Source organism: Vitis vinifera, chromosome 4 (genome assembly GCF_030704535.1).
Source record: "Vitis vinifera cultivar Pinot Noir 40024 chromosome 4, ASM3070453v1".
NCBI classification, from domain to species: Eukaryota; Viridiplantae; Streptophyta; class Magnoliopsida; order Vitales; family Vitaceae; genus Vitis; species Vitis vinifera.
Window position 1 is genome coordinate 21,443,789 of NC_081808.1, and position 16,583 is coordinate 21,460,371.

A 16,583-nucleotide genomic window follows, 5' to 3' on the forward strand; every position below is an offset into this window, starting at 1 on the left:
CACACGCCTCTTCTCTCACTTCTTCCCCCATTTTTCTTTTGTTATTTTATTTTTCTTCTTCTCCTAGCCTTTTTTTCTTCCAATCTTTTTCCCTTTTCTTCCTCCACCAAACCCCACTTCTAGAGACGCACCACACGAGAAAATTCTCTTATCCCTTCTGCTCCCATCTTCCTCTCATTTCTCCATTTTTTTCTACTCTTCATTTTCCTTTCTTTATTTTTATTTTATTTTTTGTTTCCTAGAAAAGCCATCAATTGCCGCCGAGAATATCACTGGTCTGACTGGTGACTTCCTCCCCTTTTATCTCATTCTCTCACTTTCCCATCATACCCATTTTCTATTATTATTATTATTATTATTATTTTCTTTATTTTTCTTGATTTGATTTTAATAGTAATTATTATTGAAATTGAGTTTGTGCATTTATATTTGTTTATAGGCCTTATGTTTGAACTTTGTTAATTAGTATGAAATTTAGGTTAATTTGTTGTTGGTAAATTAATGTGAAATTTGGGATAATATATTATTAGTGAATTAATTTAGAATTAGCTAATTTAGGGTAGATTAATTGATAATTTATATGATTATGCTCATTTTCATTATTTAATTTGGATAGGATATAACATTGTAGTATATTTTGGATGTGGGATTGCATATTAAATTGAGTTGATTTTGGTTGTGGATTTAAGATTGCATATTAAATTGGGCTTGGACTATGGGATATTAAATTTAAGCCTGGATTTATTTTAATTTATCATTTTTAAGTTTGATTAATTGAGCTTATATTTTGACTATTAATTTGAAAACTTTAAATTATGGTCTATGATATGTGAGATATTTTTCTTGGGTTATATTTTTAAATTTGGGCTCATTTTTAATTGCTGAAATTTATTGGACTAATTCGAAATTTGAATTTGGATTTGAATATTTGTTTAGGATTTTGTACATTTCTAGATATTTACTTTGGACTATTTTTGTTTTTGCATGGGCTCATTCTACAAATCTGTTGGCTGAGTACAAATTTATGACACGTGGAGCACGGAATTTCATGGAACAAAGTGAGACTCGAAAAGCTATAAATGGAGCATTGAACTTGTTGTAAGCTTATCGGGGTACACATTTTATTTCCCACTTTTTTTGTTTTTATTTTTATTAATTCTTGTAAATATTCGTTTATATATATTTATTGAGTGTATATAGAATTATATATTGAACAAACCAGAAATTTTGTTTAAATAAGAGGTATAATTGAGTAAATATGTTTTAATAAAATAATAATTTTAAAATATTCTTTTTAATAAAAGAAAGTTTTTTTATTAATAAAAATTCAAAAAAAATGATTTTAGAAAAATCCAAAACATTGTTTTTTATAGAATTTGAAAATTTGTTTTTAACAATAATTTTCCAAAATTTTTTTTGTTTAATAAAAATTGTCCAAAAATTGTTGTGTAAATAAAGTTGTCCTAAAAATTGATTTTTAATTAAAAATTCTTTTGCAAATAAATTTATATATATATTTTTAATAATTTGTATAAAACACTTTTTTTAAATGAAAATAAATGCAAATACTTTTTTAAAATAAAATTGTAAAAAATCATTCATTTTTTGTAAAAACAAGTAAAATAATTTTTGTTGCCAAATTGAAATTTTACAATAAATTTTTTTGATACAATAAGTGTAAATAACTTTTTTTGAACATTGAATACAAATGAAGTTGAGGAAATAATTTGACTCCTTTTTTTGTAAATAAATAAATAAATTGAAATTATTAATTGAAAATTGTTTTTAACAAAATTCTTTGAAATTTCTTGAAAACTGATTCTTTTGAAATATTTTTTTAGTTCAATAAATCGTTTTGCATAATTCTCTTGTCATTTATTTTGTATATTCTTCTAATTAGATTTCATCATTATTTTTATGTATATTGATTTTCACCATGACTTATACATACTCATTTACATGATTATTTTTCTTGGTATCCACAATTCCTTTAATTCGTTTAGTAGAGGTCGTACATATACGAGCTTAGAGGGGTGATATGACTCATTACTGTACCTTCCCAATAAGTAACCTGACTCCCGGACCTAGACTCTGTTTTTCGCAGACCTGTTTTTCCTTCAGGAGTCACATTTAAAGTTTTTATTTATTATTTTGTTTTTCCCTTAAAAAATAAAACAAAAATAAATGAGAACTCCAAGTCTTTTTCTAAAAATCATAAATTTTTACAAATTAAATAAAGAACGAGTCATGTCGTCGAGTGGGAACACACATGAAAAATGCAGGGTCCACACATTTGTTTTCCAATTCATAATTTTTATATTTTCTTTCTTAAAATTTTTGGTGCATTTACATCTTGAGTTTTTATTTATTTAGTGTTTGTTGGAATATATTTTTTGTTTTTAATTTTTGAAACCATAAATTTTTATATAAAATAAAATATTTTGTATAAAAGTATGAATTTATTTTAAATCTTTAAAAATTAAAATTTAAAATTTGAGGTAGTAAATTTTTTTTTTAATCCATTACTTTTTCAGTATAAAATTTAAGTTAATATTTATTACTTAATGATTTAAGTTGACTTTAAAGTTAAATAAGTTTAAGTTGTTAATTTAAAACTTATTACTTAATTTTTACTTTAAGTATTAAGGTTGTTTAATAAATTTAATTTAAAATTTATTTTAAATTATTAAATTGATATATTTTTCTTTATAAATTATAATTAGGATAAAGAAGGTTGAGTAACAATAGAGGTACAAATGAAGATGTGAATTTAAGAATAAATTAATTATTTTTACTTATTACTTAAACTTATTTTTTTACTGTAAGTTATTTTACCAAGCATACTTAATTTATTTAATGATTTAAATTAAATTATTAAGTCATTTTCAATTATTAAGTTAATTTACCTAACACCCGCTCATTTTTATTTCAACCTTTTCCTCTCTCCTATGGTTGTGCCCTTCTCTCTCTCTCTTTATATATATATATATACTTTTGAATGCGCCACTAATGGTGTATTCAAAAGGCCATGAAGCATACGAAAAAATGGGTTGGGCCGAGGAAGCAAATTAGAAAATTGGCCTCTTACCCACTCCATCGCCAATTGGGCCTTCCCAAGTCTGTAGTTGCAGAAGATTGACAACACGTAGGTATAGTCCATAAAAAAATGTGATGAATGGATGAAAAGTATGATTTAGTGTACAAAATGTTATGATAAAAAATATATATATATCAAAAAAAAAAAACACGAGCAAAATAAAAAGAAAATATTATTAAAATAAAAAATAAGAATTGCTTTTGTAAGTATAATTGGACCGAAGATTGGATATCTTGGACTAGCCCTTTGAACAAATCTAAGTCTAGAATGCATTTACTAATATGAAAAATTATTGAACAAGCAAATGTGTCATTTAGCATATATATAAGTAGCGTAACGCAGTGTATTAAGACCCGGTAATCTAGGCTGGTCTCTAAATCTAGTAAGTGATAGGTGGAATTTTCGCATCTATGTATGATTCCACCATGTTATTTTAATATGAAAATAATTAATTAAATAGCCAACAAAGAATGTCTAAATGGGTCACATTTGACCAAGTCCTGTCTTTACTTTTTCTAGTTAATCAAATGGAAAGTGGAAGCCAAGATGGAATGGCCTCCATTATAATTTGGTAAAATGTCATGATTCTCTCACGTTGAGGCCGGGGGGGGGGGGGGGGGGGGGGCCAAATTTGAGACGATTCACAAACACAACACCAATTAAATACTTTTTTTCTTTTTTAGTGAATTTGAGTTGAGTATAAAAAGGTTTTTTATTATATTAGAAATGGTAGAAACGCTTTCTAAAATTACTCTCAAACGAACTTTTAATAATCTCATTATATTTTTAAATAATTTAATTGTATTTGACTCATTTTAAATTTGTTTTTAAATAAATAGGTCAATTGATTCATAAATATGTTTTATTGAGACCTTAATCATATAGATATATACAATACCTAACTCAACCTGCTTATTAAATATGACTTGATTATTAAATGGGTTACACAATGTGTTACCTGTTTAATGATTAAGTAGTATTTAAATTTATGTTTTTTATATGATTGTTATTCGTATCAAGTTTGGGTTGAATTATGCAATAGAATACTTAGATTTTGACACAACCCACTAATACAAATTATCACCCTAATCACATATATATTTACTTTGATCAAAGATTATAAAGTTTGATACGATTTACTTACACGACTTGAATCAAATATGTTTTTTATAAGTTTAAATCGAGTATAATTGCATTTTGATCAAATTTATATCAATTTAACTCGTTTAATAAACAAGTTTATTTTTAATTAATTAATATAATACAAATTTAATTCGAATTAATTTATTTAATAATCTCACTAATTAACTCAATTATAATCATAATTTATTTAACTCACATTTAACTTATTTTAAATGTACTTTTTAATGAATTGAATTATAAATATATCAAATTAATAAATTAAACATATCACTCAAACAAAATCTAATTCAATTATTAAATAGGTTATACAAGGAATTAGCTTTTCGATACATAAAACATGTTTATGCTCATCTTTTTAATTTGACAATGATTGATCTTTTTAATCAAGTGATTTAGGTATTCTAACATATTTCATATGTGGGGGCTCATCTTTTTTAAGAGAGATTCAAACCACAAGCTTAATACACTTTTGAAAAGGCGATCTACCGCGGGATATAGGATGGGAAGATTATCCTAATCCAAGTGTTACAGGTCATTTTTCTTCATTCTGCCATGAAAGTGGGGCCACGGTTTGTCGCCTGGGCCCTCTCAGACTTTAATGCTCTGTTTTATGTGTGACAAGAGGATGGCGCCATGGCCTGATGGCCTGATGGCCTCACGGCCTCATGGGCCCTGCAAATTTGGTCATTTTAATTTTCACTAAAATAAGTTAAGACTCGTTAGAGTTTACTTGGGTTGATTGAATGTTCTACTGGATTGGATTGGAATGGAATATGATACTTTGTCATGTTCTTTTTGTGATTTCTTTGATAGATTCATATTCTCCATGGCTTTTCTTTTACACCAACTATATTCCCCTTATACCCTTGCTCATATCTTTATATTTTAATTATTTTTTAATTTTATTTTACATATGGGAGTGTCCATTCTTAATCATATGTTTTTATTATTATTTTATTAGCATGTAAGTAGAATTCAATTGGTTTGAATTAACATGTAGAAGCCAAAAACTCTTTTCAATTTAAAATTTATTAAATCAGTATTATCTTCGTCAATTTAAAATAAATATATGTTAATTTTTTGGTATGTTTTGAACGAGTCAAAACCCGTTTTTCCCTTTAGAACTTTGGAGGCAGCTAGGCGTGTGAATGTGTGAGGAGGCGGACCAATGATTGTGTTCATTAAAATTTTATATATCGGGTCCATTCTGGCTGTGGGAGGCCACATCACAATAATATTGTGAAAGTCACAGATCATCTTACCTTGATTAAAATAGAAAGGGGTTTACACGTCATCCTGCCACAAATATTTTTTTATAATTTACTTGGTGAATGCACCCGGCGGTGACCACACTGTACACTGTATAGTCCACTAATACATAAATTTGAACAAACCTTGCCCATCATTATTTTCTCCATATGGTAAGTACTAATTCATTCAATGGTTGGACTCCAGCAGGCAGCCCAACGATAATCAACGCTCTAAAATTTGACCGTATTTTAAAATTAAAAAGTGTTTTTTAAAATAAAAATGTTTTTACACTTTCTTTATACTTGAAAAAAAAAATTAACTATAAAAAAGATTAGAAAGACTTTTTAAAGTTATTATCAAACGGATTTTAAATGTGTGAAAAAAAATGTAAAAAATATTTAATAATAGTGTATTTAATAATAATTTTATTAAACGTTTTTAATATTTATAACACTTGAAATTTTTTTAATATTTTTAATATTAAAAAAATAAAAAATTTCAAATATTAAAAGTGTTAAAAACACTTCATAAAATTACTATCAAATAAACTTTTAAAACATGTTTGATAGTAATTTTAGGAAGTGTTTCTAATATTTATAATATATAAAAGATTAAAAAAAAAATTAACATAAAAAAAGTTAAAAATACTTTTTATAATTACTACTAAACACATTTTTAATTTTTGTTCAAAAATATTTTTTATGTTAAAAATATTTCATAAAATTACTGTTATACGGTTAGTGTTTCTTTAAAAAACACTATAAGTGAATTTTTAACATTATAAATAATTTTTCAGATTTTTAAAAATGCTTCCTAAATTTTGTTATATATTTATTATTATTATTATTATTATTATTATTATTTAAATATTTTTTAAATTAAAAATATTTTCTAAAATTATTATCAAACCGTATTCTAAACATTTTCTTAATATAAAAAAATAATGATTAAAAATAAAATGAAACACTATATCATATCAAAATAATAATGAATGGGAAATAAAATGAATTTTCCATTTTTCTTTACGTGTTGTAATATCATGAAATTGCCCTCATTGCAAGTGTTTAAAATTTAGAAGGAGAGAGGAAAGGGAAGTAACCGTGAAAAAGCAGGGGATTCCTTACACGCTAATTAGAGCTGATCTGTTACAAAAATCCGGCAGAATGTCTTTTTCTCCCTTTTTCCGTTGCATGAAAAAAAGAAATCCGGTGAAACCGCTGGAAAGGAAAGGGGAAAAGAAAGAAAGGAAGAAAAAAAAAAAAAAAAAAAAAGAGACGCGTGTTGCCTTATTAAAGGACAAGGATTTGGCATTCGCCTCTCTAAAATTCACACCGACTCCCAATTTTCATTAGTCCACCTCTACTTCCCTTACACGTGCCTATATATTTTAAAGTTAAGCTGGGTGTGAACCCACCAACACATGTTCATACCAATCCATTTTCTGTAAAGCCCTTCCTACAATTAGCTCTAAGTCTGCCTGCATGATTCCACGTGTTCCATGCATGTCTACCAGTTCAACATGTGATGGTTGCCATGCTTTTACCAATAATTTTACAAAAAGGGAAAAAGAAAATCCCATTTTAAGATGACTAGTGAATAGTCTTCTCATGCAACTGTCGGCTATTAGACAGTGTCAAAAAGGCAAAAAATTTATAGAATCTTATCCTTAGAAGGTGCGCCTGGGCTCACCGCTTTCTGGTGAATCTTGTGTAACGGACGATCTGTGATTCTGTAGCCGCTGGCCGAAAGTTTTTGCACTTTTTTGCATCCAAAAATAAAATAAAATGAAATTAGTTACCTTACAAATCTTTATGGATAGAGAGTCAAGTCAAAAGTCTTTTCTTTCATTTAATATATATTTTTTCCTCTAAGTATTTTCTTCTCCGTTTTGTCGCCTTCAAAGCATCCTTTCACATTGGGACATGACGTTTTAAGCCATCTCGGTTTGAGGGTAGAATAAGCTTTAAGTTGCTCAAAACTTAAAAGTGTTAATTAATACTTTAATTTCAGAAACTTTCTTTTCTTTTTTGATGGATTAAAATATTAATTTTCAGTTTTGATATCAACAAAAAGGAGAATAATTTTTTTTTTTTTTTTTTTTTTTGGGGTTGGAAAATTATAGCACTGGTTATGAAAGTGTGAATTAATTTTGAAAGAGACTTTTGAGCAACCGGTAAAGCCGAAAGAGATAAGGGTGGTTTTGTCATCCTCCGAGTCCCAACTACTAATCTACATGCATTTGGAATGGAAGGGGATGGACAGCAGACGCATGTATTTAATTTGCAGTGTGGATACGTAGAGGATAACTTCCACCTTCGGATTTGACCAAAGGGAACGTGACCTGGTCAACACTCGACTCCTACGTCTGTCTACCTGCATAGATAGATACCCCACTCTTGTTTGGGAGATGCACAACATTGTTCCATTTCCAATTATTTTGACTCTCTAATAAGATTTGATTATGCTAAAAATCAAAATTAGTATTGGAGGTACCAAAACTTTTACGCTATGTAAAGTTTTGGAAAGTTTAAAGAGAAATAAAAGGAAAATAAAATAAAAAAAATGAAGAAAAATAAAAAATTGATTTAAAATCAATAAATTATTTTTATATACGATTTTAAATTCATTTTTTAAATATTAAATAACTTAAAAATGTATAAATTTTTAATTAATTGTAATTATTTTTTTTCTATTTTTTATAGTGAAATCAAATATGAAAAAATTATTTTACTTAATTTTTTTTTTTTTAATAATTTCTAAAAACCAAAGATAGTCTTATAAAATAATATGCTAAAGATTAAAAAAATTATTATATTAATGAAGTTATTAATTTATCAATAATTGAATGATTTATTAATTTATCAAATTAATGAATGTTTATTAATTTAGAGAGAATATTATATTTATAGTAAAGAGTAATTATATATGTATGACTTATGAATTTAAAAACAGTAGATATGATAAAAAAAAAATAATATATTGAAATTTAAGATATTTTAAAAAAGAAAATATGATTATAAAATTATAAGAGAGGAAAACTTTTAAAAGAAAATGACACAATTGCATAACTTAATGTCGTAAAGGATAAAGATGTTTTTTATGGTTTGAAGAAAGAAATATGTATAATTAGAATAAAAAAGACGAGACAAAATAATACTTGAACTTGTCTTAAATCCATCTCCCGTTTGAAAAAAAATTTCAAAAGCCCTAACTTATTCCTAACTTACTTATTTTAATTATAAACCCATCCCATTAAATGTTAAACAAATATCCGAAAAACTCATCTCATTCTTATCACTAACAAATGCCCAAATTGAACGTGTAATAATCAATAGCGGAGTTAGGAAGTTCAAATGGGTATCATATTTGGGTGATATTGTAGAAGATTGAATGAGCTTTCCACATCAAAATCTAAAAAGTCCATGTACTAGTTGCATTGGGAAATTGAATAATGAATACTTCGACCAATATTATTTCGTTTTACCTACGGAAAGGGGTGGAACATGACCGGCCCGCCCGTTCCCTCTACATCCTCCGTCCACATTGAGGCTCCTTATCCCAATATCATATCAGTTGAAATATCCACAGATAATTTAATTATTTACGCCAACACTCTTAGAAATTAGAACCAACCCAAGATTTGAAAGTATAGACATCCTACTACTAAAGCCAGTTCCCATTGGGCAAGGGGGTGCCGATATCCATCTACTTTTCAAAATCAAAAGCCGAAAAGCTGAAATGAAAGCATTTTGAAATTTGATTGGTGCTTTTGAAAATATTCATCATAAGCCCAATGATCCATTTTCTCCACGTGGACAATGCATGAAAAATAAAAATCAGCGTATCACCCAATTCCTTGGTGCCTCGATTTCTGGGTTGATCAAACAAGGATTAGAACGGAATCATTAATAAGAACTGGAAGGGAAAATTATGGGGACTTTCCGACAATTTTTTTTTTTTTAAAAAAAAAAAAAAAACTATTCTTGTTGTGGAATTTCGCACATGCCTAAAGAGAGGCAATAAAAGTCATTGGATACTTTTCATTTTTAGTGAGATTGACCAGGTGTGAAAACCCGACAGCAGCAAAATTTGTTTTAGAAAACAATTTTGAAAAAAATGCTTTTCTTTTTAAATAGTTATAAATTATTTTTAAAAAGCAAATTTTAAAAACAGTTTTAAAACATGTCTTTCTTTCTTGAGAGGATTTTTTTGTTACCCGTATATAGCAAAACGTAGCTACATACTGCCTCGAAGATAATGTGTGCCTTCCACGTTTTCAAATCGTACAAGTAAAAGTAAAAACACGAGCCGTATCGCATGACTCTTCCGACACATTAAAATATTAAAATATTGTAATTTTTCCACACGAGTGAAACACATTTTGGCATTTTCAAATTAATATGTTTAGAAAAGTAATTTTAAAAATATTATTTTTAAAGATATTTAGCGAAATTTAAGAATATTTGATTTACAAGAATGATAATGGAGGGAATCAACGAAGTGACGAAGAAGGGAGGATTTTCCAGGTTTTTAACTAAAAATAATAAGGGGTGTGATCTTGGACTTAAATTTGGAAAAAGAAAAAAAATTGTCCTCTTTAATAATTTCCGTCCAAAAAAAAATATAGCGGGGAGCTTTTGAACCCCCCTTCCTCCCCCTCTCTCTCTCCTTCTCTCTCTCTCAATCTTCAAAAGTCTCTTTTGACCACCACCAGACCACCATCACCTTCTTCTCTTCTTCCTCTCATCTGCTGTAGACTTTCCTCACATGATCTCATTGTTATCTCTCTTCTGGGTATGTGTTATGGTGGTGAGCTAGTATTTATTGAAATTTTGGATGGTTTTGATCTGTGAAAATCTTTGAGGGAAAACATGGGGGCGTGCCTCTCCGCCACCAAAGTCAGAAGCTCCAACAGCAACACCACCGCAAACGCCGCAGCCACCAAGAATACCCGCCCTAGAGGGAGCTCCAAGACTAGCAATAAGAATCAGCAGAAGAAGCCGCAGGAGGGAGACAGGAATCGGTCAAATCAACAACACAGGAATCCTCAGCCGCAGAAGGTCAAGGATAGGGCCAATGGGAGGAGGGGGACTGGGATTATCCCTTGTGGGAAGCGCACCGATTTTGGGTACGCGAAGGATTTTGATGCTCGCTACACCATCGGCAAGTTGTTGGGCCACGGCCAATTTGGGTATACGTATGTCGCCACCGATAAGGCTAATGGGGATCGAGTTGCGGTTAAGAGAATTGAGAAGAATAAGGTCTGGTTTGGTTCCTTTTTCTTCTTCATCTTCTTCATCCAATTGGGTTTTGTATTTTTCGGTTGACTTCGTTGGAGATTTTGTGAACTTTATAGCCTGAATTTGATGATAAAATGGGTTAATCAGAAAATTTTCCTTTTTATCGGGTGATTTGGTTTCATTGAGGTCTTCTCTAGTCAATTGGGGAGGGAAAATATTAGGATTTTGTCATAATGGAACTGATCTTGATCGCTTAATCTTTGAAGGGTAATTTGCTTTCCATGTACATATAATTTTCTTTCGCTAATCAAACTTCATAGTCAGGTAACCTTTCTTCAAAATTGGTGTGTAGATCACTTCGGTTGGGTGGTTTTTTCTGTTTTTCCCAAATTTTAAATGATACACTGTTCCAGTGTTCCTGTTTGGTTCAAGTTATATTTCTGGAAATTTGGTTTTAATTTAGACACCTGCTGAGCTGATGGAGGATGTACTGTGCTTGTTTTTATCCAATTCTCCTGCATTTTGAGAACTGTTTCTTCAGTAGGCCTTACTGGATCTCATAGGGTTCGTGGCCTAGATCTCAATATAATAGCCATATGGGGATTCCTTGTATGTTGGAGACAGCAGACAATTCCGATAACAGCACAGACACTGGTAGTCAAATATAGGTTCTCAGATGTCAACAATGGGTACAAGACTCGATATTTCTCGAGATTTTAAGGAGCTCCCTTGTTTTGTGCTTGGGTTTTTTATTTTTTTATTTTTTTTAACTTATTTATTTATATATTTTAATTTCATGTTTTTCTTCTCTTGGGTTTCTCTGATGAACATGAATTTGTTAATCACATACAGAACAATTAATTGTAACTGAGAAAGAAATTTCCAAATTTGTTCCTTGATATCTTCACCTCCTGTTTAGTATCCTCAAAATATATCCCGTTAAGGAATCTTTAGTTCTATCATTATAATTGATATGGGTTATTGATATGATAAAGATATGAAATCTTTAAAATGGGGCAAAGAATGTTTTGTTTAGTTTCTGTTCAATTTTTTGACATTTCTATGCATTTTTGTTGTTATCATGTTTACAGCAAATGGTTTTATTTGATGGCAGATGATTCTTCCTATTGCTGTTGAAGACGTTAAGCGAGAGGTCAAAATATTAGAAGCGCTTACCGGCCATGAGAATGTGGTTCAGTTCCATAATGCATTTGAGGATGATTCTTATGTCTATATAGTTATGGAGTATGTTTTGTGATTTGAAGCTTCTTACTAAAATCGTTCTTTGGCTAATTGTCTGTGCCATTCATTTGATTGCTTTGTGTGCTATTAATTTATCTATTCTTTTGTTAATTCTCTGTATTGGCAGTACATTTATTTCTCTCTTCTGTCTACTTATCCTTTTTTTTTTTTTCACAAAATTATTGTCTGTTATATCACTACCAACATTTTCCTGAATGTGGTTTCTTAATATCTCTTATTAGGTTATGTGAGGGTGGTGAATTGTTGGATCGGATATTGGCCAAGTAAGAATCTTCAACTCTTGGATATAATTTTATTGTTCCTGGGGTAAAATGGATTCTCTGTGGTGCATCTTTGGCCACATCTTTGTGGCTAAATTTTGATTATAGTTCTTCTCAATAACAGCAGAATTGTCATTCTATTATACAGTTATCTTTAGGACATTATTATTTAATACAGTGTTACTTATCTTTGCTTTGTTTCTTTGATCAGGAAGGATAGCCGTTATAGTGAGAAAGATGCAGCAAAAGTTGTAAGGCAGATGCTCAAAGTTGCAGCTGAGTGTCATTTACATGGTCTGGTACACCGTGACATGAAACCAGAGGTATAATGAAGTTTGCTGGCACACATCAAAATTTTGGCTTTAATTTGTAGCCATTATGCCTAATGGTGCTTCCCTTACATTTTTTTATCGCATGTAGAATTTTCTTTTCAAGTCAACCAAAGAGGACTCGCCTTTGAAGGCCACGGATTTTGGTCTATCAGACTTCATAAAGCCTGGTAAGTGAAATTTCGCCTTCTCAATATATGGACTTTGAAATCCATATTTTCATGGGTTTCTGTTGTTCAAACAATTACAACATATGCTTCTAGCTTTTGAATTGGAAAAACTGAATATGAATAAACACAGGGAAGAAGTTTCAAGATATTGTTGGTAGTGCCTACTATGTTGCTCCTGAAGTATTGAGACGGAAATCGGGACCTGAATCAGATGTCTGGAGTATTGGTGTCATTACCTACATTTTGCTCTGTGGGAAGCGCCCCTTCTGGGATAAGACTGAGGATGGAATTTTCAAGGAGGTGCGGTGCATTCTTAATTTTGGATACTGACTATCTTTTTTCCTGTTTTCCCTGGGACTAATACTGGTTGTTTTACTTTTTCTTTAATTTGGTATAAAGTTGCATGTACATTATAGGCTTGTACCAATCTTTGCCTCACATGTTAATTTGTTCACAAAATTACCTCTTTTTTCAGCCAACAATTATCTTTCACTATTTACGCTCAAACTTTTAGCTTCGGTACATTTTGTATGAAAGGAAAATTAGACCAGCACCATTACAAAGGTTTTTTGTTTCCATTTTCTCCATTCATTTCCTGAGCCATGTTACGTTCGTCGATGAAATCTTTCTTGAGTGTTTTTCCCCCTCTATATTGGATGTTCTGTTGTGCTTGTATTTTTTCTCTTCCTGAGTATGCTTATTGGTCTGCCTAACATCCAGGTCCTTAAGAACAAGCCTGATTTTCGCCGCAAACCATGGCCAACCATAAGCAATGGTGCTAAAGATTTTGTAAAGAAGTTACTAGTGAAAGACCCTCGGGCAAGACTTACTGCTGCTCAGGCCCTATGTGAGTATCCAGTTCTTCTCCTGGAGAATATAAATGATGATTATTACAGTCTACTGGAAATTGGAACATGTGTCTTAACAAAATACTTCTTGTGTTGGTTACTGAAGTTTTTATCAAGGCTGCTTTCTTTCAAAGTTCTTTCATTATGGTTATTATATGTGATCTATGTTGGACTGTTATGGTTTGCCTCTATGTTTTTTGCCTTCTGTGTTTGATTTAGCATCCTGACTGGGAATAACTTTTTCAGCACATCCATGGGTTAGAGAAGGAGGAGATGCCTCTGAGATTCCGATTGATATTTCTGTTCTGTCCAACATGCGTGAATTTGTCAAGTACAGTCACTTGAAACAGTTTGCTTTAAGGGTATGGTTTTCTTTGTGAGATCTTTGTGGCAGAATATACATAATTGTTTTCATTACTGGTCAAAAAATGATGTCTCCTGCTATAGGCATTGGCGAGCACGCTTGATGATGAGGAACTGGCTGATCTTAGGGATCAATTTGATGCTATCGATGTGGATAAAAATGGCTCTATTAGCCTTGAAGAAATGAGACAGGTTTTTTTTTTTCTTTCTAATTCTACTTTTGTTTCTCAAGCCTAGGATGTTGCAACTCTACAATTTAATATCCATCCTTGAACAAATGTCAGTTTCATATGAACAGGGACTTCTTTTTCCATTTTTTCATAACAGAGATGTTTCCTATACAGGCCCTTGCTAAAGATCTTCCTTGGAAGATGAAGGAATCACGAGTTTTAGAGATTCTTCAAGCAGTAAGTATATATTTTCCAGAAAAAGAAACTTCCAGTTGGTCAGTTGATTATTCATTTCATCCTTGCAATTTTCATCTATAATGTTATAGAGTTTTCTCCATTTTCCCCCACTAGAAAAAAAAAAGGAAGAATCATTGGAGGGTGATCATTAGCGTTATTTAGAACTCCTAGAGAAACCAACATTTCTGGAACACCCTACTCCACATTTGGCAACTTGACAAATGTTCATCACCCTACTTCCCTCTTTATGTTGTGGATATTTTTTCCTTTCTATGGTCTGGTATCCTAATGGGAGCTACCATTTGCCTGAGGCAGATTGACAGCAATACAGATGGGCTTGTGGATTTTACCGAGTTTGTTGCAGCCACTCTACACGTGCATCAATTGGAGGAACATGACTCTGATAAGTGGCGACAGCGGTCACAGGCTGCTTTTGACAAATTTGATGTGGATAGGGATGGGTTCATAACCCCAGAGGAACTTAAACTGGTGAGTTTTATACCTTATATTGAATCTCCAACCACCCAGCCCAATCCTGCACTCACACTGTTCAAGGGTTTAATTCCTTTTTTAGTAATTAGTACATTCTGATTGGCTGAACACAAGAGACAAGGTCCAGATTTTGGCTGAGATCCAGCCACTAACGATCCACCACATGATTTTAACAATTGTTTCTTGTAAAAAATAAGAAATTTGTGGTGAGATTTTGGTGTTAGTAGTTTTCTAAGCCATTATTTTTGTGGGAGTGATATCCCAATAATTCTGTTCTCCCGTGCCAGTGAAAATCTATGCCCATTAAATCTTGCAAAGAAATAGGCCATGAAAGCTAAGCAAAAAGGTTATATGCTTTGCTTTCAAATCATGCTGGACTTTTGGAACCTGGATTGCATCATTCAATTGGACCATGGGCACCGATCAGTCTACCTGGGTTTCAGGTTTTTGGTTGACTTGTTTTGGTCAAAGACAGACTACATATAAACTACTATTAATAATGTATCCCTATCAAAGCATACCATACGTGAATTATAGGTTCATGCCAACGACATTAGAATATATAGGTTTTCCTCTATAGACTTTCCTGGTACTATTTTTATCATATTTACATATATTTTCAGTATGATCTATAAATATTTATTGACTAGGATATCTTCACTTGAAAATGGAAGAATCAAAACCCAGATACTTAAATAGTTGAACACTTGATATGGGATGTCAGTCACTCATCAGTATATTTGATGTGCTAAATAATGCTTGGAAGTGTTATAGTAGTCCTGTCATCCTGTTTTGGCAATATGAAAACTTTACTAGCTGGGAGCTGGTGAGTGATTGCTGGCCCGTTTTCCCTGGGGTGAAACCCCATCTTGTGTTTTTCCTGTAGACAGCTTCATGTGCTTGGTTTTTGTGATCTTATTATTTTTTGACATAAAGACACGGCCTGACCAGAGATTGCTTCATTTTTGCTGTGTAGCACACGGGCTTAAGAGGCTCAATTGACCCACTGCTAGAGGAAGCTGATATTGACAAAGATGGGAGGATAAGCTTGGCAGAATTCCGAAGGCTTCTAAGAACAGCAAGTATTAGTTCGCGACAAGTACCTAGCTCATCTGGTTTTCGGAATCCTCGGAAAATTTAGATGTTAGTGGGTTTTTTTAAGGTTGGGAGAGAAGAAAGGGGCGAATAGAGGTGGGAGAGTGCACTTTTGTGGTTTGTTTTCTCAGATTTACGTCATTTGAAAATTGTAATCGATCCTGTATGTGCCCTTATCTGCGTCTGTCTTGATAACAATCCTGAAGAGCCTGTTTGGAAACTCAAGTAATCACTGATGGGAATCCGCAAAGGCCTCAAGAACACAAAGGGTGTTTATGAGTTGGTATGACTTCCACTTCCATGCATGTGGCTCCTCTACCACGATGGCTTAAAATGTTTACACTAGTGTACATCCTTCTTACCGTCAGGGGTTATTTGCTTGTGCCCTACAAAATGTTAAACGTGTGACTAAATAAATTATTAAAGAAAATTTGTTGTATTAGAATTCATTTTATGTACTTCCATATTCTGATCTCAAACCCAGCTTATCCGAGCAAAATTGGCATAATAATCCCCATTATTTGATTTGGGCTTGTTGACGGAACTGAAAATAAGGTATCTGGATTGATTTTAAAAGTTGTCAAATGGCCAAATGGTTTCTGAACAGAAGAAAGCCTTCCTACTT

General features: G+C 31.4%; 1 protein-coding gene across 1 annotated transcript; it reads left to right on the top strand.

Annotated features, from left to right (window-relative positions):
• The first annotated feature begins 10,067 nt into the window (after window positions 1–10,067).
• On the top strand, window positions 10,068–16,407 carry LOC100248850 (calcium-dependent protein kinase 28). The gene is made up of 12 exons (XM_002267063.5): window positions 10,068–10,752; window positions 11,846–11,976; window positions 12,216–12,257; window positions 12,466–12,577; window positions 12,675–12,753; window positions 12,884–13,053; window positions 13,474–13,600; window positions 13,848–13,963; window positions 14,049–14,156; window positions 14,309–14,371; window positions 14,687–14,860; window positions 15,840–16,407. Exons 1-12 carry the CDS (start codon window positions 10,363–10,365, stop codon window positions 16,002–16,004), a joined length of 1,677 nt encoding a protein of 558 aa, XP_002267099.1. The 5' UTR covers window positions 10,068–10,362; the 3' UTR covers window positions 16,005–16,407.
• The last annotated feature ends 176 nt before the right edge of the window (window positions 16,408–16,583 follow it).